Source organism: Camelus ferus, chromosome 7 (genome assembly GCF_009834535.1).
Source record: "Camelus ferus isolate YT-003-E chromosome 7, BCGSAC_Cfer_1.0, whole genome shotgun sequence".
Classification (NCBI taxonomy): Eukaryota; Metazoa; Chordata; class Mammalia; order Artiodactyla; family Camelidae; genus Camelus; species Camelus ferus.
The window spans coordinates 52,912,831-52,937,818 of record NC_045702.1 but is presented as its reverse complement, the minus strand read 5'-3'; the positions used below and the strand labels follow the sequence as shown (position 1 = coordinate 52,937,818).

The 24,988-nt window shown below is 36.9% G+C and overlaps 1 protein-coding gene across 6 annotated transcripts in view; it reads right to left on the bottom strand.

The window, feature by feature from the left end:
- DGKB (diacylglycerol kinase beta) overlaps nt 1–24,988 on the bottom strand; it is a 588,496-nt gene that overhangs the window by 391,177 nt on the left and 172,331 nt on the right. For all 6 annotated transcript variants that reach the window (XM_032483924.1, XM_032483922.1, XM_032483923.1 and 3 more), the window contains 4 exons: nt 21,816–21,933; nt 19,168–19,256; nt 18,970–19,086; nt 8,974–9,072 (listed from right to left, as the gene is read on the bottom strand). In XM_032483924.1, coding sequence (XP_032339815.1) covers nt 8,974–9,072; nt 18,970–19,086; nt 19,168–19,256; nt 21,816–21,933 — 423 coding nt within the window. The remainder of the gene's footprint in view (nt 1–8,973; nt 9,073–18,969; nt 19,087–19,167; nt 19,257–21,815; nt 21,934–24,988) is intronic.

Below are 24,988 nucleotides of genomic sequence, written 5' to 3'. Positions count from 1 at the left end.
AAAACTGGTTTTTGGTTGTATAGTGCATTTCAATCACTATTTCCTGATTTGGAAATCTGTTTATAGTACAGAAAGAACTAAAAAGCTGTAAAATCTGATTTATTTGTAGATCAAAAGAACATAGTATGGGAAAATAATGATACTTTCCAATGTTGATTAGAGAGTAACCTGGAGAAGTCACTCTTCATAAAGATGTTCACTAAGGTGTTATTTATAAGAACAAAATAAGGAATTGCAAACATGCTAAATATAAACAGTTTCAACTAAATTATGATAGCTTCACATAATGAGATTTCATGCAGCCATTAATAATGATGTGCCATAGTAAACAGTAATTTATAAAACACTTAATGATATCAGTTTAAATGTAAAACTAGGACGTCACGTGATGTGTCAAGTTTAATTACAAAACTGTCAAAAATATATACCTAAAAATCAAGAGGAAATTTTTAATAGTAGTTCTGTTTAATATTAACAGTGGTTTCTATATAACTGTTAGAGATTTTTAAATGTTTTTCTCTTGATTTTACATCGTGTTTATACACTTTACTTAATAAATGCATAGTTATCTTATAATAAAGTATTAAATTCACTTTCTGGTTCAACATAATACTTTAAATAATAGTAATATCAGATGATACTGACTGAGTAATGACTATATATTAGGCATTGTTCTAAGAAGTTTTCATGAATTAATTCATTTAATTCCATTTTCCAAATGAAGTACACAGGTACAGGATGTTAATAACTTGCCTCATGTCATAAAACTAGTGAAAAGGCCAGGATTCAAATACAGACGTATACTGCTAACAGTAACTGGGTTGAACCAATTACTCTGCAACTTGCAATGTACAAACAATCTGATGGCTTCATATCTTTACAAAAGCTCAGGATTTGTAATTGTCTTAGTCATCTTGATAGGTGTGTACTGTTATCTCTTGAGATGGAAATATGCACTTTCCTGATGAGAAAGGATGGTGAGCATCTATTCACATGTTTATAGGTTATGTGTGTGTATATGTTTTATTCAAATTTTTTTTAGGTCTTTTACCCTTTTGGATTGGGTTGTTTGTTACTTATTATTCGTTTACATAAGCTATTTTTATATTCTGGACATAAATCATTTGTCACCATTGCGTACCCACTTGAAAGAAACAACCTGCCTACAGACCGAGTTTACATTAGAAATTTAAGCTTTTAGTCTTCTATCTTTTCTGGCTGTCACCATCCCATGCTTATTTGTGTTTTTTCTCCTCAATTGATCTTCCATACCTCACTTCATTTCTATAAATTTTCACTGGGCTGTCTAGAATTTATGCTCAAAATGAACAAATCATCCTTTTTCTTTCTAACTCAACGTCACTTTCCCTGTAACACTTCTGAAGAGGTTTCTCATTCTCTTAAACATTACTTGTCCTACAGTTTGTTTTTTTTTTTTTTCCTTAATAGAATTTCTTGGCTTAGCATTGTTCCTCCAGCCCCCTGGTAGAATCTCTTATCACTGAGACTCATAGACTCTAATACTTCCTCCCTCTACCCTTATTCATTACCATCATATAGCCATTCCATCAACACCCTGTAATTATACTGGGTGGTTTTACGGACAGCATACAATAAACCATCCGCAGAATTCCTTGACCTCCTGACATCTAGTGAAACTCCTCTGCACACCAGCTGAGCTACCCAGATCCATGACTGCATACTGGATTTGACCATTCTCTGGAACTAATCTATTCTGAAATCAAATCAAGCTCTAATACTCTGCTTTCTGCTACAATCTTCTCTCCTGGTTCCCTCATTTTCTTCCTCTGTTGGTGTTTCCTGATTATTTGCTTTACAACCCAGTAATTACACTCTCATATTTCCTCTGCTCATTGCTTTAAATTTATTGTAATTCACACTACTAGCAGAATTATCTTTCTAAAACACAAACCTGATCATGTAGTCTCCTGTTTACACTGGATAAAGCCCAAATCCTTGACAAGAAAGGCCTGGCTTTTCACTATCTCAGACCTTGTCTTGTCTGGCTCTCTGAGCCTCACCTTTACTCACAAGCCTTAAGAAACACTTTACAGTTTCAGGATCTCACTCTATACTCTCTTATTTCTAGACTTTTCATACAAAGTTGGCTCTGCATTTGCCAAATCCTTATTTTCATTCAAGATTCAGCTCAGGCATCATATTTTCAAGGAAGTATTCATTATCTCTTTGAATTACTCTCAGGATGGATGAAGATTCTCTTTATGAAAGCCCCCAAAAGTTAATGTCTATTCCACCGTAATATGTAATCTGCTTGCCTGTCCTGCCCAACAGACTCGAAATTATAGTAAATAAAAGAATTGTTTTTATCTGAATTTTAAGCTCCAGTAACTTTAATAAAAGCTCGTGGAAAGAAGAAAGAAACGAAGAAGGAAAGAAACGAAGAAAATGCAAAATAAATCTAACACTGCACATATTGTATATAAAAATAACATACACTGATATCAGTAATGATCTTAAAAATACTGTAATAGCACAGCCATAACAGTTATATGAAGAGTAGATACTTATATGTAATATAAACTCAAGCTTAAAGTAATCAACATTTTATAATCCCTATATTTTATCAACCTTACTAACATGTTGATACAGAAAATTATTAAGTAATTAACCTTTATTTAGAGAACACAGCCTTGCTTTTAAATTATATTATAAAATTATTATTTTATATACAGAGAAAGCTAAATTAAATCACAGTTAAGTATAATAGAAATAATTTTTATGATGATATGCTTTCATTGTTCAAATAGAAAGTTTAAAAAGCTACTTTTTCATGAGACATCTCAAGTATTCATTTGTTGATAGTGGCAGAATTAATGAAATAAAAGCCTAACCCAAACTGAAGAATCATCGCAAAAACATATGTAACCAGAGACCCAGTTTGCCTGATCATTCAAAAAGTACATAAAATTTATAATGAACATAACACTATTTCATAGTTCTAGAGAAGTGGATCAAATTTACAGTTTCCACTATAAAATTACTCTAAGAATCAAAGGGACTCTACCCTAGTCTATTGATTTCTGTGACCTAACAAATTTATGTACTATCAAAAACAATTTTAAAAGTACTAAATGAGGCCATTATAGTAAAAAGAAATTTATGAACGGGATAGCAATGGAGTTACAGATTAGCACATAGAAATAAATAACATGTAAGCCAGCATCATAGTCACACTGGCATATAAATTTAATGCCATGCTTCTTAAGGATAGAAGATAAAATATGATAGTAATAAAACTCAGAGGGTCCAAAAGATAACATGAAACAGAGCTGAGAGGGATTTCTGTCACATAACGAAGGCATCTCCAACAATATACTTTTTTTGTTAAAACAAGGTGGCTTCATATGATTTTTTAAAAAGCTTTTCAATGCAGTTTGGTGACATAACGATGAGTCATTCCAAATTTAATTAAACAAATTGATGAATGACTAAAACAACATGGATCAAGTCTGCCTTAGGTTAGGGGGTAAAACTTAGAACATAAAAGAGAGGGTAAGTTGCAAGCTCATAAGGCTAAGTCTTATAAGAAATTATTATAATTTTTTGCATCGTCACTTTGACTGGGATTAGATAGCAGAGATTTCTGAGTGTGGCGATCCATAACAAGAATCAAGAATGCATTTTTGATGGAATCCAATAAAGACAGAACATCTGTTTGGACAATCAGTTGGTAAGGGTTAATGACCTTGTATAGGAATTAAGTTGCTGAGCAAGAGTCCTGACTTAGTAGAGCATTTATTCAGCGGTGGAATGAGGAAACACCTTCCAGAAATCTGTCTTTGGAAATGGTTCTGAATTGTCTTCAATACGGCAGTAAATGGACTATGGTTGTAATCTTTTTTTTTTTTTTTTTTTTTGCTGTAAAATTATCAAAGAAAGCAGTATAAATACTTAAACACAAAGAAAAAAATCTTGAGAAAGTTTAAGCAATGAAATTTTCTGATAGTATTATCAAAATATGCTAGAAACCACTTGCAATGCCAGAAATCAGTGGTTATATCTGATGCACAGAATCACTGATTACATTTCTATTTTAATTTCAGAGGTGTTGGTTTTAAGCCATTTTTTATGGCTGTAGGCACTATCAAGACAAATTCTCTGTGGAAGCCGTTGTTAGCGCATGCTTGTAAAAGCATGTCATCAGTGCACAGGAGATGCTTAGCTTGCTAATCTTCATAACAGGTGAGCACACAGCTATTGAACCATTAAAGTTAATAAGTGTTGGGGAGGGACTGAAGGCTGAGAAGAGAGGTTCAGACATTTTTTTTTTTAATAAATAAAAATAACACCTGAAAAGCTGTTCTAAAATATAAGAGGACTGCTTCTATAGACCTTGACATGGAAGTACATCGTTAAGATGCTTCGCCTAGGAATTAGGGACCCATAATGAGTTTATGTTGTTCATTCAGTAACCAATTCCTGACCACAGGGTCAAAGGGAAGGGACAGAAAACCTCAATAAGATTGTATGTCTTAAGTTCTCCATCTCATGTCTTCTAGAATGAACTGGAAAGGATATTGATGGCCACTTTGCAATAATTGAGTCTGAAACTCACCTGCTCTTCCTAGAGAACATTATCATGAGAAACTGAGACTTACATTTTGAACAAAGAAAACTGTTATTAAGGAATTAAAAAAACAAAGATCATTATTTGCGAGGACTAATGATTTTCTTTCAATGAAAGGTTACAATTTTACAGCAGGTGATGCAGTGTGAAATCATTCCTGGGAATGTTAATGAGAGTTCACAAATTGAAAAGCTTCAGAGCCCATCAGCTGAAGCGCATTAAGCAATTCTGTGTACAGAACAACTTTATTAACTTGTTTAAAGTTTTAGTATTTAAATAGTTAATGGGTTTAAGAGTCAATGTACTCATTCCATGATCAGAAAGTAACCTTTAATTTCTACCTAGCAAGGCAGTGGAAATTTTAACGCCAAGTGATTTAGGCTAATTTATTAACATGTACAAAACCACAAAGCTTTGGAAAGCAGGTGTAGTTAGAGAATTACAAGTGGTTTAAATCCTTGATTTCTAGTGTATAAGGTGGTGTGTGAGAGACTGGGTGGTTGAGTCAGCTAAAGAGCGTTGTTTCCCATGCTAGGTGGTTGGATTCAAAAAGGAATCACTAAAAAATAGTTTAAATATTTTTAAATACTTAAGCAGGAAAATACTGTATTTTTGAGAGTGGATCCAAGAAGCCTTGTGGAAGAGGCACAGAAAAGAAATGATGCCGTGGTCATGTTACTAGTACCAGGACATTTCTGGAGAACAACTTGTGGGTGACACATGGACAGCTACAACTGGACTGAAGAAAAGAGAAAGAATTAAGAACGTCAGAATCAGCTGCCTAAAAATTAATTTGATCTTCAAGATGATGCATCAATGATAATTATTAGGTTTCTAACTTGGGAATTGGGTATGAAGTTTCTACATAAGACAAATAGGAGAAGGCTTATATTGGGATTTGAAAAAAGGGCAGAAATGCTAAGTTCAGTGCCCATCTCTGGATTGCCACTTCACAGCCATGTGACAGGGGAAACTTAATCTCTCCGTTTCTGTTTCCTCACATGCAAAATAGGGATAGTTACAACACTGCATCTTATGGAGTCACTGTGCTCATTCAATTAACTCATACACACCATCGCCAACAACTACAGCGCTTTCATAATCTCAGTTGCTACCTCACTCATTCTTGTAACTTGACACAAATAACCTTGATTGCAACAATCTTTAATTCCACTGTAATGCACAACATATTTTTCCTAACATCCCTTACTGTACCTCACTCATCACTGCCCTTACTTTGCATGTGTCCCGGCTTAAATTCCATGGCCAATCCTTGGAATCAGGCCCTTGCACACACCTTGCACACACCTTGCACACTTGCAATCTCTACTTCTTTGCTTCTCTCTCCTTTCATCGTATCGGGTGAAACCATCTCCATAAGGCTGGCCCTTGTCTACTCCTGGAGCTAGAACCTAACTGGAGAAATATGACTGAATATGACCAGAGAAATATACCCATCCAAGCTTAATGCTCTTGTTCTAAATTTACAGTTATTAAGAAGAGACTGCTCATTATTCCCAGCCAATCATATGGCATTCCCTTGATCCATGTGGCTCCCACTCTCTTAGGTGACCGCTGTGTAACTTCTTCCAGATCCTCAGAATCTTCATACCATCCTTCCTCTCAGCAATGACCAAGCTTCCTATTTCTCTAAGAAAATCTAAGTGTCATGTCTTTTTTTTCCCATAGTCATTCCCTCTACATATCGGTTAGATTGTTCTTTTAAAAATACGCCAGATCATTCTCTCTTTTGATCAAAGTCCTCTAATGGCTTTCAACTTCACAACTTCACAATAAAAGCTAAAGACTTTACAATGGCCTAAACTGCTCTACACACATGAAAATCTTAAGACATCTTTGGCCTTTTCTACTTTTGCTCTCTGCACAGACTCTGACCCAGCCACTAATTTCCTTGATGCCCTTCAGATACGTCAGGTTTCTCCAGCCTTTGAGCTTTTCCTTGTTCTCTTCTGGTGACTCCTCTGTCTACAAAGTTCTCTCCCCAGAGAGACACAGGGGTGACCCCCTCATTTCTCAGCTCTTCATTCAACTATTTCTTTGGTAAACTGCCTCTTTTATAAATGCAATCCCAGCATTTCTTCTCTTTTCCTGCTTTAATTTTGTCCTTGAGTTTTTAAATACCGCCAGTGTTTTAATACAACCAGGTAGTAAATAATACATGTATTGCTCTGTGTGTTGCCTGTTTCACCCCACAGAATGAAAACTCTACAAAGGTGAAGATTTGATTTTGTTTTTTATTGTTTTTCCTTCTACTGATAAAACTATTTGGCACATACTAGGCACTCAAATACTTCTTGAGTGCATTAATATATTTAGCATAGTAGGCTGGTGTAGTATATATGCTCAATAACTAAGAGTTATTGTTATCAAATATAATAATAATAGTGTATTGGGCAACAATGGAATATATAAGAACATGGAAGCTCCAGGTTGCAGCGTTACAACTTTCAGATTCAGAAGAGGAGGATGAACTTAATACACATTAACATGGTAATAAAATAAGACGAACAAACAAGATCCCACCGGGAAGAATGTTAATAGTGGAAAGCTGTGGCAGGTGAGGGGCGAGCATCGGGATGAGCTAACATAGGGCAGGCTGAAGTCCTAAAATCCAAGGAAGATATTAAAAGGAAGCATCCAGAGTAACAGAAGGAGAATCAGGAGAGTGTGGTTTAATGGGTCAATGAAAGGTAGACATTTGTGAAGGCTGAGGTGGTTAAGCGTGCCTAATACTTCAGAGCAGATAATACTAAGGAAAGGATGACATCATAAATGTTCAGCTACAAATCATAATTCAAACTGCAGGAAAATGTAATGATTGAAAATAAATGTTCAGAACCAACAGTGTCTACAAAAGCAATAAAAGAGTTGGCAAGATCAGTAGAAGATAAGACGTTCATTTAACACGTGCTCTTTACCTTTGATTCTTTTGAAGAAAGAAAGGAGGGAATAATAAAAAAATCCATCTCATGTTTGACCTTGTATGACCAGAGGCTGTGACAAAAGTGAGCCAAAGAAACACTCCCTCCGCTCACTGAATTAAGCAGGCTTTTACCCAGATGGGTGGATAATAGAATGACATCATCAATTTCTTCCTCAACTTAAAAAATCTAAAATCAAGGGTACAACTCAACCAATAAAATGACTGAATTTTTTAAACCGAATGAAAATATATAAAAATTTTACAAGTCCTTTCTCTTTAAGAGAATATTCCAAAAGAATAAAAATCATACCAAATTCAACTAAAAAGTCAAGTATTTTAATAAGGCTCTCATTATTTTTAATCAACCTTATTTACTATAGGATATCTAATAAATCAGACATGAAGAAAGAAAATTTACAATAAGTTACTGCTATCCTCAGCAACATGCAGGTATTTTCCTTTGCTCTATATTTGTAGATTGAGAAAATGAAGAGTTTTAAATATTTTTTTCACTAAAGGCATTTAAAATACAAACAATATTTTACAGATAATTACAAAATGAATCATAAGTGGGTGCGAACTGAGTAATTTGATTAATTTCTAAGTTGACCTTTAGAAAAGTATTTATCTAGCATTTCTTAGTTGTTGTACTTTAATTCTATAAACCTGAAGTTCCAAGCTGCTTAAATTCCATGTTGTTTTTAAAAATGAGAACTGCGTTACGGATATAAAACAGTTTGCTTTGTAAGATAACTGTTTCACTTTAGAAACAAATTGGATTTTTGAAATGTAATATGAGTATCATCTCTGAATGCCTGCTTCTCTTTCTATCAAAATGTGTTCTTTTCAGGGTTACCTTACTTATGCCTACTTATGCATTTTTCACCTGTATATTTATTGAATCAAGTAATTATTTTGCAGGTCGTTAAATTTATTCTCCACGAACAACAAGAAACAAATGCACCTAATGGCAGTGCACAGCTTTCTTCAAGCTACGTGTTCTCTTTCTAAGTAGCCGCTGACTCAGAATGAGAGACCTCCACATTGCAGATGTATTTTGTGCGTTTCCAGCAAAATTGCCCATAAGAGTAACTTCATTATTCTGGTAAGCTAGATCTATAAAACATGTAAAATGTGGAAGTGTTCTGCCTGTACAAGTTTCTGGTAAGTACCACATGACTAAGTGATAAAACCTGAGTCAGCGTTGGTTAGAGCATACCTTACTAAGACGTTTATTGTGCCACGAAGGAAAAAGGAAGTACAGTGGGCAGAGGGGTCCTGTCTGCAGTAATGAGGTATTTTACATCTATAGAGTCCTGCCTCGATAGAAAATGATCTCTGGAAGCATCTAGTGGCAGCGTGCACCAGTTGGCCCTAGAAGCCCCCAGTGATTGCAGAATGATGAGAAGGAGAAACTCACCAGCACCACCGGACAGATTGTTGTGGGTGGTAAAATATGGTCCTTCAAAGGTCCGCAGTCACATTCAGGTTTTAGATGAGAAGCACATTTGTTATGCAGCTATGAAAGGAGAAAGAGGACACTATCAGATGTGCAGGACAACAGCAAGCACGAGGCCGACAACACTTCTACTGAGATAGAGCAGATTACATTATAAGTATTCCAAGAACAAGCAAACAACATCATAAAGGGATTCGCAGTACACTTGCTCTGGTACAGTCTGCCTTTAATAACTGTTCATCAACGCCTGTAGCCCAGCCTATGCATTTTCTAATTCTCAGAAGTGTTTGTATTAAAAATGTGCTTTAGGTTTTCCACCCAAAAATCTGCTTTCTTTGACAAGCACACATTATGGTCTATTACAGCCCTTATTTTGCTTATCTGTTAGTGTGATCTTGAAAACACTGTGCACTGCGGATGCTTTTTTTTTTTTTTTTGACCCTCCTGTTTTCTCAAAGTCATTCCAAAGTGCACAGCTCAGTATGGGGCATAATTGATCCCATCATTAGTTTTAACTTTGTAATTCAATATGTAAATGTAACCAGAGATTCATCTCAGTAGGAGCAGGATATAAATATAAGAAGATGATTACGATGAGAAAAATTTATCTTTATATTGTATTTATCAGCTCTACATTTAGCATAGAATCATATAACATGTTAATTTAGTTTCCAGCATGTATGGACCCAAACTGTTATTTTTATCAACCTTGGTGTTACAACATAGTGCATTAAATAGTGATTTTTTTTAATTGAGTGATAGTTCTTGAAAGTATACAGAATTGCTAAAGTAGTAGTTGTTTCAAGGCATCTAGGGATTTCTCTGTCCTCTACTCTGTATCGATTTAATATGAAATACTCACACTTTAGGCAAATTATACATGTTAATAAAATAACAGGTCTTGTTCAAAACCAAAAAGGAGTTGCTTCATTTTTCAGTTTTGAACCCAAAGGCACCCCGTTTAAGTCATGGTTATATTAATTTCCACAACAGACCTACCTTCGTAACAGTTAATTAGCAACCAAGCATAGGAGTCTAAGAAGTGTTGATCTACCACCACGATCTACCATGGTAGATCACCACCACAGAAGAGGTATTTCTGTTGTCCTTGAATCTGAAACGTCTATCATAGTAATGCCCTGTCTTGGAGTGAAGGCTACATGTACTGTAATTAATGCACATTGGGCCACATTACGTGAAATAAAAGTCCCTTTCCACATTCATCCATAATTAGCAGCCTGGCTTCTCAGTGGCACAGTAAACTCCTTTTAACCAGTGTTTGAATCTGATCAGGCCCTGCAGCTCTTTCTCAAGAGGCAAAAGGTATTGAAGATAAAGAGGTAGTTGAAGCCACATGCAAAACAGAACCAAACTAAGGGACATCGTTTCACAAATGAACATGCATCATTTCCTCAAAACAAAGTTAGTGACCGGTTTCCATATATTATCAATTTATTGGACTTCTCAATTTTCTTAGAATAAATTTTAGATTTAGACATATGGGCTACCAAGCGTTGTAGGTTAAATTGGATCTTTCCCCAGTGGAAATCCTAACTCCTGGTACCTGCAAAGATGAACTAATTCAGAAGTAAGACCTTTGTAGGTGTATTAAAGTTCAGATGAAGTTATACTGAATTAGGCTGGGCCCTAATCCAATGACTGGTTTCCTTACCAGAAGAGAAAATCTAGACATAAAAAGACAGACCTGGAGGGGAGAAGGCCCAGTGACAGCAGAGGCAGAGATTTGGTGCTAGAACCTCAAACGGAGGAGCTCCAAGGATTGTTGGCCACCACCAGACACAAGAAGAAGCAAGGGAGGACTCTTCCTGACAGTGCTCAGAGGGAGCACAGCCCTGCTGCCATCTTGATCTCAGGTTTCTAGCCTCTAGAACTAAGTGAGAATAAATCTCCTTTCTCATTTTGTGGTATTTTGCTACCCACCCTAGGAAATGCATATACAGGTCACTCTGAAAACTGAAACAAAATCAAACACAAACTGTGTGTGTTAAGGCTCTTTTGTCCTTTGGTGTCACAGAGAAAAAGCTTTGGCTTTTTGATCCTGTACAACTAGTCTAAAACTGACAATGCAAGCCAGAAAGAAAGAGAAAATTCCAAACGATATCAATCATACGTGGAATCTTAAAAAAAACAAACAAATAAAAAAAAGGACACTAATGAACTCACCTACAAAACAGAAACAGACTCGCAGACATAGTAAACAATCTTATGGTTACCAGGGGAAAGGGAGTCGGAAGGGATACATTTGGGAGTTTGAGATTTACAAATGTTAGCCACTATATATAAAAATAGATTTAAAAAAAAAGTTTCTTCTATATAGTCCAGTAAACTATGTTCAATATCTTGTAATAAACTTTAATGAAAAAAATGTGAAAATGAATATATGTATATGCATGACTGGGACATTGTGCTATAACCAGAAATTGACACATTGTAACTGATGGTACTTCAATAAAAAAATGATTTAAAAATTAAAAAATAAAGGACACAGGCTAATCAATCATAATGAAAAAAAAAAATGACAATGCAAGACTCTAAGAAGCCACCACAAAGAAAGAGATCCCAGATAAAAATTCTGTGTGTACCAAGCGAGAAAGTACTACATTTTCACTTTTGACTGTGGTTTGCAAAGCTTCACATGTGACTCTGAAGGACAGAGAGGCGGGGCATGCTGAACTGTTCTGCCTGCACTGATCATAGATACACAGTCTGGGGGTCTCAGCCTCCTCCAGGCCTCCATTTCAGGTTTTTCTAACCATCTGAAACTGATAGGGTAAGGGATGGCTCCCCTCTCTCTATCATCATTTGAGGGTTACCAGATATAAGAAAAGATAATAGAAATGAATTTAATGACAGCTTTTTGGCATTCAGGCTAGTTTTCCAGCCAAAAAGAAGGAATCGAGGACTCAGGTAGAATCACGCAGTTGATAAGCTGAACAGAATGTGTTGTGCAAAGGGGTAACTCTTCATATTGGCGTTCGAGGGTTTCAGAGCCGAGCAAAAAAACCAGCATGGGATTTTCCAGTGGGATCGCCACATGGTCCATATCCCTGAGTTTTCTCTAAGGAGCTGCAAGGCAGAGTGTTGCCAGAACAGGAGCCTGTAGCAAGGTCTACAAGAAGGCCGGTAACCATATCATCATCAGGGAAACAGTGCAACACGCAGTGCAAGAACATTATCCTCCCCAAGAAGGCTGTAAAATGTGCAAGGGTACCTTGTACTCTTATTAAGTCTGGAATCTGGCAACTGCTAAACATATCTGGGTATCCATCGACATCATGACATCATTAGTAGCCAGGTGCATCAAAGCTGAGGACACCATGTTGGAAAATAGTGGTCATTCCACAATTTGTATAGCAGGTGTAGTTTATTCTCAGAGACAAACTTGAGGACAAAATACAAAATGTGAAAGCCAATGAGAAAATGCTTATGGTTCCCAGGACTGCTTATCATGATTAAAAGTGAACATCATGTTGGCTATGAAACTAAAACTTCTGTTAAAAAACAGTCTATTTTTTTTAAAAAGACAGCAAATGTCAACAAAAGAAAAACCATGTAAAAGAATTTAAAATCACTGCCCCACAAAACTATCTTATGTTACTGGTAATGTTCTGTTTCCTGACCAGGTGCTGGATACATGGGGTGTTCATTTGTGAAAAATTTATTGAGCTCTACCCTTAGGAAACTTACACTTTTCTGCATGTATGTTATTTTCAACAAAACTGTAAAAAGGAAAAAAAAAGGAACATAATCAGCAATTTTAAAAAGTTGCTTAAACTTGTCACTATGATATTTTACAAAAAAAAAAAAGAGCTATCCGAGTCTTTCTCGGTGTCAATAAGATACTGAAGTCCAACAATTGTCTCGAAGAGAAGTAAGCTAGAATATTAATGAATTCTGTCTCTTAAATAAAATGGCCAAGGGAGTCCAGAGAAAAGAAATCAATTGTTCCCTTTTGAAAAATATTTTTATTTTTGTTCAGTTATTTTTGCATTTCTAAAGAGTAAGGCATAGAAATCCTGAGGTCATTATTTTATCATACGTTTAGAAACTTCCATTCATGTTAAGGGAATCAGTCCCGTATCGAGGAAATTCATAAAATATGAACCAGCTATTCCTAGAAGTGAATTAAACACTTGGAAATAATTTCAGAGTTTATGACAATTTCCAAGCACCTAATTTAGAGCCAGATCTATGTTTATTGAAAAAAGCTGTCTCAATTGAGGAAGAAAAAGAAAATGTGTGAATGTGTGTGTGTGCATGTATGTGTGTGTGTGCGCGCTTATGGGATGGAGTTGAGAAGAGTGAGGTTATTGTACTGAAAAGAAAGCAGTGGCATCTAACAAGTCAGAGGAGGAAAAATAGACAATAAATTTTCATGGGAATTTCGAGGAATAAAGAGAAATAAGTCATTTTTCTGGAGAAAAATGAAGACCTGATTTAGAGGAATATTAGTCGATTTATAAATTCTTTTGTCTCTAACATTTTGCTGTTTCAGGTGCTGTCAATGCTGGCACTTGCTGAAGCATAAACCTTTCTTTTGCAAAGGCATTGGAAACCTTTGAACATTATTGTTAGGAGCTTATGATTTTAATTAAAGTAGTAGCCCTACATGATACCGAAAGTAAATAATTCATAGCCATCATATAGGCTTTCTTTTGCCAAACTCAACTGAAACACGTCACCTTCCTATCCTGGAGGGTCCTGCCTGACCAGGGACATTTTACCACAACTAGGAACAAATGATAACATGTTTTAAATGGAACGTCAAGAAAACACGTTCATGGCAGGAATGAGCAGGTACAAATAGTGGGATCTTAAGGATCAGGGAATGTAAGCGAGTGGAGAAAGAGAGAACCAATGAAGATACCCAGCCCTATTGACCGAATGATAAAACACAGCGAAGTGGCTGCCTAAATGTTAGAAGATAGTTTATATTGTTCTTACTTAGAATTTTTCTATTTTTTTTCTTTTTTTTTTTTAATTGATGTATAATCAGTTTACAATGTCGTGTCAGTTTCTGGTGTACAGCATAATAGTTCAGTCATATATACATGCACACATACACACATACATAATACATACGTACGTACCTATACTCATTTTTATATTCTTTTTCATTATAGGTCTCTATAAGACATTGAATATGGTTCCCTGTGCTATAAAGTATATAAACTTGCTGTTTATCTATTTTATATATAGTAGTTAGTATCTGCAAATCTCAAACTCCCAATTTATTCCTTGGTTTTTCTGGTTTTATCAAATGGCTAGATTTGCAAAAGGAGATAAAACTCAGTTCTAAGAGCCTAACTTTATATCTACAAGATGGCAAAACAGTGCAATATCAAGAAGCCAGAAATACTGACTAAAAAGGGGTGTTGACTTTGTTTTAATCTTTAAGTATTCATCTATGCTTGTAAATCTGATGCAGATTTGAGTATCACAGAATGATTAAAAACAATTTAAATCATGCATTTAAAATTCACTATTGAGCAGGAAGAATAGTATATCAGTCATTAAGGTGAAATTATTGAGGACCGCCTCTAAACTCAACACTCCATCAAGAATTTAGGAAAAAATGTGTACACTGGACTCGGAGCTGAATAAAAATGTCATCTAGCAGTGTAGACCATGTGAGCATGTAGACAGGACACTGCTGGACAGCATTCCCATCCTTCCTTTGGTGTGGAGTAACAGAAGAGAAAGTATCCCAAAAAAGGAAATATTAGTGTCAAGGAAAATTTCAAGGAAGATATGGAACTTAATTTGGTTCTTGCGGTGTAGTTAGAATTTAAGGTGGGTGCACTCAAGGCACTAAGAAGGAGTAAAACAACAGGAAAGAAGCATGACTGTCCCAGCGGCCGGCCAAGAGATGCACACGGCTGCAGTGGGGGCTGGGCACAGAGGGGGGTGTTACACATGTCGTGTGCTCAGGTTTGGGTCTGGTACTTGGGGAACTGAAAACTAGATCGAGGTAGGATGCAGTGAAGGCTGCATTTATCACCACAGAACTATTACAGGTTGCTGAAGGTGGCATATGATAACAAACTAGTATTTTCAGAAGATGATTCTGGAGGTGGGTTACAGCCTGCGTTATAGGAAAAGTACCTTCTGTCAGGGACATGAGCCAAGAGCTCTGCCTCTAATCTAGTTAAGAGGTGCTAAGAGCTTGCACTTGGGCTGTGAATGGTGAAGACAAAAACTCAAATCTGAGGGAGATATTTTAAGGAGGATGGTAGATTGAATATGTGGGATGAAGGTGAAAGACAAGGATGAAAGAAATTGCTTTCGAACTCTAGTTCCAATGACTGCAAGCCATGCAAAGCAAGCATTCCATGTCTGATAGAAAAGAGAGGGTGGAAAGAGCTGTTCTTTGTGAATATAAATCAATCAGCTCTATCTAGGATTCAGTGATATGCAGGACCACATGGTTCTGGATGCTTTTAGAACACCCAGGTGCTATTCTTAGATGAGGCAACTACAGATCATTCCAGAAGTGAGAGAGGGATGGCATGAGCGATATTCATGGAGTGCCCTCTGTGAGCCAGGGGTGCGGTTTTGTGCCCCCATGTGACATTTTACCTAGCCTTCACTATAGTAATAAATGTCAATGACTGAGCACTGTTACGTATGAGGTCCTGCACTAAACATATCTAGACAGATTTTTTAAATTAATTTAATTCTTATAATAATCCTACAAGATAGATAACATTAAGCCCATTCTACAAATGAGGAAACTGGCCAACGCTTTTTACATACCGGGCCAATGAATGCACAGCTACCAGACTAGTTGTTGGACAGAGAGATTCTTAAGAATCTGCTCATTCTTGGGGGGAGGGTATAGCTCAGTGGTAGAGGGCATGCTTAGCATTCACGAGGTCCTGGGTTCAATACCCATTGCCTCCTTTAAAAAAAAAAAAATCTAATCAATCTAACTTATCAGACTCAAGCCATTTCCAGAAGTCACACGTATAAAGGAAGTGATGGCATTTGGGAAACCAGTGAAACAAAGACAGGTTGCATTCTCTTTGTTTCTCTCTGCAACCTGTTCCTCATGGACTCTGTTTAGATGGGCTTTCCTAAAGCCCAGCACTGATGGTGCCGCAGATTCCACCACCTTCACTTCTGCTAGCTCTTTGCTATATTAATAGCACTTTCCAAGAAGCATAAGGACATAAGAAAGCAGAGTCAGTCTGTTTAAAGGCAACCAGTAGTGTAGGGGAGTGTCAGTCAAGAGTAGGACAACTTTATACTAAAATTTTCATACAATGGTTCAAGAAGAAAGTAGAGATTATACCAAATATGCAACTGTTCTGAGGGAAATATATTCTGTTTAACCCAGACACACAATCAGTACATCTATAAATGAATTCTTATGGCTGCTCAGCATTAACAATCCCAAAGTGCACAGAGGCTGAGGTTACTTTTGAGAAGGCTATATATATTTTTATCTGGATACATAAGGACTTTTTGAAAGATTTCAAGTCTTGTTCCATGAACCCAACACCTAGAGGACCCCTGGAGATGATGGTTTACAGCAAAACGGTGGAAGTCAGCCAGAAGCTGGGAGAGCGGAGCGAGAGGGCAGCCACTTTCCCCTGATCTGCTCCCTGGTGAGTCTGCATCCTGAGCAGAACTTGGGACTTAGAGGCATTTACCGTTTATATTGTGCTTTGCCATAGTGACAAATAGAGTCATCTTCGTGTATACATTTACCCTTCGTTAGGAATAAGATTTTAGTGGCATGTGGTCTGAACTGAATTAGACATGAAATCCTTGGATTTCAAAAAGCATAGTTTATTCAGAGGCGGCACCTTCCATCCTATAAAAGGAAGGGCCTAATTTCCTACAAGTCTTGGGTCAAGGATCAAGACCAAATAGAAATGTGTCACTGAAGAGTGCTTGGGCTAGAAATGCAGATTTTGGAGTCACAATGAGAGGAACTGCTAAAACAAAAGAAAGAAAACAAGAAAAACAAAATGAAACATAAGGGAAGAAAAACATTTCAGGATGTTCTGAGTATCTGTATGAGTCCATCAGCAATGGTAACTTTGAGGAGAGTGATTCCCAAAGAATGAAAAGGGCAGAAGACATACTCCATAGAGATCAAATGGGGAAAGGAAGAGAGGAGTCAAAGAAAGTTCTAGAATCTCTAAAAGCTATTGTATTAGGAAGGCAGAAATGTATATTTTAGACTCTTCAGACACTAAATACTAAATTGTTTCCTTTTTCAAGAAATAAAAAAGGAAAGAAAAATAACAAATCTAAGCATTACATTTGAAATACATGAAGGATGAGAAAATAACCTGAAAATCAAGAGATAATTTTGATATTCTCTAATTTCACTTTATGTTAAAGTAAAGATGTAACAAATGAAAGGTGTACTTTGTGGGGAAAGTAAGAGGAAAAGGCTCCTACAAGATCTGAAACAAAAACTAAATTTTTATAAATGCTTAGCAAGAAAAAAAGAAAACTAATACTTTTTAACATGCACAAATTTCTTACAAAATGAAATAGTTGTGGCCTTCTTAAAACTGAGAACTCAATATGTTTAGGTAGTTCATATGTGTAATTTAAATCATTGTTAGACATTTTATTGTAATAACCAAACACTTCAAATAATAAAACTGTCTTTCATAATTGAGGAAATTTCAAGTGTAAATATAATTTCACCGAGGAATAGCTGAAAATGATTGAAGAAAATGAGTTCATTTAAAAAAAGTACTTAATTGTACTTTTCAAATGCAAGTCACAGTTTGTTTTTCTCATTATACTCTGTGTGTGTGTGTGTGTGTGTGTGTGTGTGTGTGTAAAGAAAGTTTTTTAAACGGTGTGTGTGGTGGGAGGGGTACTGAGGGGCACTACAGAGAAACTTATTTGCTTCACTCAAACAGCGCTCCCTACTGTTTCATTCTCACAAAAGCAAGAACAATTTGTCCTATTAACAAGATGAGTCATACAGGAGTTGTAAAAAGAAAACAAAACCAAAAGGGGAAAAAAATTCAGCCCTTTAAAGGTTTTTGTATAAAAATGTAAAAAAAAAAAAAAAATAGCTATTCTTGAAAATGTGTATTCTAATTAAGTTCCAGAAATACAACATGAAACACTAGAGGTACCATCTAACAACTGCATTTATTCCAGAAGTTATCTGAAGCACCTGTGACAATCATGCGAGCCAGGTGGGATGCTAAAGTCACCCAGGGAAGGCCAAGTGATCCCTTCTTATCAGGACTGTCAATGCCCTGAGTAGGAAGAGTTTATGTCCATACCTCTCATGCCTCACTTTATGATTTAACTAAAGGAGCAAGGCAACAACATGTGGTGAGGAAGAGTAAAGAGAGTTTTTAGGAAGCCTCAAGAATTGAAATATGGACCCTCTTGCATCTCTACCTAGCCACGTGGTCACCGACGATGTGTTTAGATTTCCTTGCTCTTAGTATCTTCACTATAAAATTAAGTCTTTGGACCATATTATTCTTTTTTTTTTCCCCCTCTTTAAGCTCAGAGATTCTGTGATCAAAATAAATTTACAACACGTGCAATAGAAAACTCTACCAAAATAGTGCTGTGGGGCGGAGGGGTAGCGGAGCCCACCCGCGTCAGCACCACAGGCTCACTGCGCGCCTCCAGTCACGGAGTCGGCCTGCCTCCCCGGCAAGTCCCAGGACGCCACAGCGCCCGGTCTGAAAGCCTCATGGCAGTGCAATCTCTGAGGCTGTCACCAGCTCCAGAACTCCGGCTTCTATGAGGACAAATCTGACTCTGACCCTTATCCCACTGGCAGCCACAGATGAGAGAAGAAGCCTCCATGATTCTGTGCTAGCCTGGACTCAGTCTAAAATTCAGGCCGCCCTTCTGCGCTGGGGCTCTCGGAGAACACGGGCTACGCTGACTTCACTGTGCATGAAGGCCGGAGGTGCCTCCTCCGCCGTTACTCACTGTGATCTGACACCACACACAGTGCAGTCCTGTCAGGCCCTGGTAACACTTCACCGTTTTGTGGCACTTGTCACACTTGGTCGGGCAGTTGCCTTCAACCCAGTAATGATGCATCACCTAGAACAGGACAAGAGCGCCGCGGTCAGAGGGGACATCCGTCCACACCCCCCTCAGAGCGCAAGCATGCCGCACACTTACGTCCGTGTTCTTCTTGGACTTCACGTAAGTCTTGATGCAAGAAGGAGGCGCTCTGGCCACGCAGCGCTCGTGGACCGTGTACTTGCAAACTGAAAGGAAACAGGTACACAAGTTGCGAGTTAATCCCGGTCCTGACTGCAGTTTTACAGAGAAAGAATGACGTTAACAGAAGCTCATCTTGTCTCCACTAGTCCCTAATCAATCCCATCAGCCACATCAAGGGAAAGTCCAGGTCGACTGTTTGGACCGTGGAATACAAAAGCCAATTAGCACAGGAAATATTATGCATGTGAAAAACCAAGGCTCCTCTGTCACGGCAGAGCAGGAAATGCTTGATTAAATCAGGCCCCACTCAAATTTTTCACAATAATTCCCAGATGACAAAAATATTAAAGACAAATTGATGACTGCCAAATGGCTGGGTGTCATTTGCTAGAAGGAAGAGATCCATGTCTTACAAAGTATAGGCATGAGAGCAGCTGGCAGTCATGGGAATAAAAGCCCACGAGCTTATGCGATTTTGTCTATTGATTTATCTAAACCTTAAATGGCTGATTAGTCTATTTTCAGAGAATAGATTTGATCATACATGCCAGGCGTTCAGTACAAGTCCATTCCATCTTGTCATCATGTTTGTCCAAAAGGAACAACCTTTCCTGGGCAGCATATGAGATATATATATGTAAATTTTTATATGTATATGCAAATATGTATATATACACATATACAAACATACGCATTTGTGTATATATGTATATACATACACAGATACATATATATTAAAAATGACATAAAGCCAATACACACACTTTAAAGCATCTTCAAATTATTTCATGGGTTAATTCTGAATATAACTTAGGATCATATACAGATGTTCTTTAATAAAATGCTGATTCGAAATAAAGAGTTCTAAATGCACTAAGAATAAAAATAAACAAAAAACAATACACACAAGATCTTATGGTAGCTCACAGAGAAAAAATGTGACAACTAATATATATATGTTCATGTATAACTGAAAAATTGTGCTCTACACTGGAATTTGACACAACATTATAAAGTGATTATAAATCAATAAAAAATGTTATATTGTTGTTAAAAAAAAAAAAAAGGTCGCTCTCCCAATCAAACAAACAAAAATTAGTCACTGCATGAAATTAGAATAAAAAATACCAAATCCACATGATATTTGCATAGTAAACCTCTTCCCAAATAGCCACATCTGTGATTTCCTTTGGCAACACTGAGGAAGAAAGGTACTTTCTTTTCTCTTCCATATTGGCAATAACGTTGAATGCATCTACGCTACCTCAGTCAGTTAAATTTGTGAGCATAATTCTCACTCTGTATGACACCACTCACATTATTAGAGAGTTATCATTTTGTTTCATAAGCTCCCATCAACAGAATGTACCATGAATTTTTTTTCCCTTAAAAATAATAAAACTTTAAAAATAAGTTACTTCCTTTGTACATGGAGAACGTTCTGGTGTAACTAGCCTTTTAAATGTGGCCACCAGAAACTGCCCTCTGAAGTCACACAAGGACACTACATAGAACTTTATTAAAATCCTTAAACACTTAAGAAATCACTTAAAAGTGGCACTAAAACATGATTTTTGATGTCAAGTGATGTATCTGAGAGAAAGATAACTCTCAAATACGTTATCAGAGGAGCTGCTAGCTAAAAATAACATCTGAAAGGTACATATCACATGGAAGCTAGGTAAGAAATCAGATGTAATATAAATGCACAGAAATAGGATGTGTCTAATAATCTCGCCAGTTTCAGTAACTCCATACACTGGAGAAAAGGGAATGGATGGACAAATTGCTGGACAAAAGAGAATGTCACACTTCGGTGAGAAGGACTCAGTATTTCCTCTGTTTAACAGGGATATCAAGGGATTTAAAAGTTCCTTAGGCTGACGTGCTGTTTATTTAAAAAAGCTTAGGTGACTTTTATAAACCGTTACATACACTATCAGACAATTGTAATGGGCAGTACTCAACAGAATAAAATAAAAATTGAAAAAATGCATGTACTGAAATGAAAATAATGGCCACAATTCATGAACTGGCAATGCTCTGGGTTCCAATATCCATTAACCATCTGTGAAGAGTTTTGTCCTGATAGCATTAAACATCACATGCCTGAGGTATAAGACTAGTTTCTATTCCTGTGATTTCTTAACATGAATGCAAATTGATAAATCAATACTTATTTCTAAAAGACTTAAAGGGATTGGCTCATTATAGGAAGACAATGTGAATTAAGTGATTAACTTAGATGAAAAAAGGACAAAAAAAAAATGTAAGCTAGAAATGCAAGAGACCAGTGGCTATTTTCATAATGATCCCAGAAGAAATGGGAATTATAAATAAATTAAACTACAGTGGGACAAAACTGGCTAATGAATTGGAAAATGTCCGTATTTCTTTGTCAAAGAGAGGGTTTCCCAAAACTGAAGAAACTTCAAACTACTCTGACCTAAACCTTCAGAGACATACTGCAGTGGGAAACATAAATCTTCAGTTCAGGAAGGGTCAGGATTATGTCTTAAGTCCATGTACAAACAGGGCGATTCCATGAGATCACCCTCTCCACAGGAGAGGGGATGATGTCCGGGCAAAGCGAACGTACTCACAGGAGCAGCAGAGGCCCTGCTTCCCCACGCCGATCAGCATGTTCAGGCAAAGGTTGCAGTAGGCGGGTTTGTTAAAGTGCTTGAGTCGCCACACATGCTGGCCGTCATCCTTCACGTTCTGCACGGGCCGTTTAAGAGAAACAGATTTCACTTAATGAAATAAACAGTGGGCTAGGGAAGTGCCAACAAAATTCAGAGCTGGACTGAAGCATTTGAAGACAATCTGTTATTTCATCCCTGACTTTCTCCAAGATCGCCACGGAGTCTAGAAAAACACATGTGCTCTGGTGGAACGCGATCCTGCTAACAGATCTCGGGTGCTATGGCAACCTACAAATTCTTGCCTAATGTCAGCAGTTCAACAGCATGCCCCAAACCATCACCATGGGCCACACTGAGGACTCACAAGAACAGAGATGTGTCTGCCTCACCTTGGTATACCTTACCCTCCGCATGATTCCATAAACAAATACATGAATAAAGAAAGAGGAAATACTCTTCAGTGGAAGATTTTGAGAAAGGAAAACCTGGATAGAATATTTACCCTTGCTTAATTGTAGAAATATGCAAATTTCATGATGGTGGTTAGATCTTAGAAGGAGGCAGAGGGATGGGATGGGAAAATAACACCTAAAGGTAAGTCACTGGTGCTAGTCTAAGGCTTTAGTGGGGGGATTCCTTATATGTTATGATTTACATCAATATATTTTGTATGTCTCGTATAGCAAATTTTTAAAAATAAACTTTTTGAAGTGTCAAATTACATTATCATTTTGTTTGCTCCTCCTTTGCGAAATATTTTAATCTTATAAAAAGATGGAAACAATATTAAAATTCTATTATTGTGCTTATTTATAACAATCATTCTAGTTATTTGCCACAATAAAACCTTGGGTTTAATTAATTCACATTCTAACAAAACAACTGTAATTATTACTTATTCTTCTAAGTAAAACCCTACATAACATCCTAATAGCTACTCCGCAGCAGGCACTTACTTCCATCTGCATTGTCAACATTGAAGTAAAGTGAAATAATATGATGCTTATGAATCTCGTGAATCCCTTACAAGGAGGTCAAGATAATAAATGAAGTTATTATATATCATTACTTTTGTTATTATCGTTTTCTGTATTAACATGTAGTACTTGTAAATCATTTACCAAATTATATCAAACTCAGATTAATTTCAGACATCATTTGTTTGTATTGTATAGAAACCATTACTGGCCAAAGTTTTTCAGGTTATACAAGTTGCCATATTTCTTAGAACACAATGACCTAATTAATTTTTTGAGCACCTATTATGTGCTGGGGAGCTAACACAAATTCTGGGGTACAAGGGCAAGATAAACATGTCCAGATCATCTTGTTTCTCTTGATAATAAAATAGTAGTAATAATACTTCCTAACCACATTTTCCTACTCCCAGTCAAGAGATAAAACCACCGGATCTAAAGCACCCAATTAAATCCATAGTAACTAAATCTTACATTAGAACCAGAAATGTCAAATTTGCATCATAATATGAAACATTAATGAAAATGCTTCCTGGGAGATCATTCTCCATGGGTCTCTTGAATTTCTGCACATTTTGTAAGCAGAAGAGCTGTCTTTTTTTTCCAGGCTATCTTTTCAAAGATGTCTGAATTACACAGAGCCTTGAACAATAGAGATGTGTCTCCCTCCAGAGGAGAGGACGGGTTTGCTTACTGTCTATATAATAAAAAGAATCTCTCCTTTTGAACCAAAGGTTAGGCAGGTTTGTCTACTGCATATTATAAAAGATTTAGTTTCCCCAAGCCAGGGGTTCCGAAGCCTGACGCTGTGCACAGCCATTACTTGGGTCCCTCTCCATCGCCCCTAAGAGACTTCATGGGCCAGGAGCCCCGGCTCAGACGTGAAGCGGCTAACACTTCTTTGCTGTGAGTAAACAAGTCTTTGTTGCTGACCCAGGTGCTCATGTCCTCTGCCGGCGTCTATGAACCTGTGGCATGCCAGCCTGTCCACCTGCTGGTACGGTACCTCTCAGCCCCTTCACGGTTCTTGATAATGTTCAGCTTCATTTTTCTGAAAAAGGACTAACAAGCTCTCAACTAAATCCCTTACACAGAACATGCTGTGAGGAGGCTGTCAGAGGACATTGGCGTTGCAGTTTTTTTTTTCAAAACTTAAGACATAGGTTTTCTAGTAGTTTCTGAAGCCAGTTCCAGTTTGCCTGAGTCGTAAGATTTCTAATATCTTCATTATGTGAATGGCATACTTTATACATTCGTTTAATTTTGCTGTATTTCCCAAACTGTCTAGATTTTTAAATTTCTATTCATTCATGTAAGAATAAGGCACTCTGATGTTAAAAGTTTAGGTAAGGAGGTTCATTCTTTAAAAATACACTGCAAGTTAGCTTTAAGCATTGTTTAATTAATTTAATTTTTTAGTTTTCAAGTGTAAGAGAAAAAAGAAAATTTAATTTTCATGTGGATGACTGTTCTCCTAATCCTTGTCATTTCATTTTTAACTGAGTGTCCATTACATGTGAATAAGCCCCATCCTGTGGAAGAGCACATATGGACTAAGTTAGCTGGCATTTTCCTTATCAAAAGATAAACAAGTCTGAACGTGGGTGTTCTGTCAATCAGAACACTTAGCCATGTTACAGGCTGCCACTGATGTACAAATCCATTACCCAGACAGAAAATGCTTTACCAAAAAAACAAATTAAATCGCTTTATAGCTCTTAGCCGGATACATCGCCAAAATATGCAAAGGATGAAATATGTATGTGACTTCAAGAAATTGAAACCAGGAGCCAACTATTTCTCAGCAGTGCAAATTACACTCCGACACGCTGTAGTCTCATGTCCTGTCTTGTTTGTCTTATTTAGATGGCAAACTTAGTGGGGAGGGGGAGAATCTGTCCCTCACAATATTCTATCAGCCAGAAGAACATAGTCCTATTAGTACTTCTATCACAAATAAATATTTATTGTCATAGAAGGGAATCCATTTTTATAAAAGAGGAATAAAGAGAAAATGTGGAAGGCTGGATTCCTGGCTCCTGATGAAAATGTGGATAATCCATTTCACCTTTCTTCTTATTTTCCTTTCTAATAAAATCAAAGTACTCACTTTCCTCGCCCGGGCCGTGGTGTGAGGTTTACAATACCTGTGAA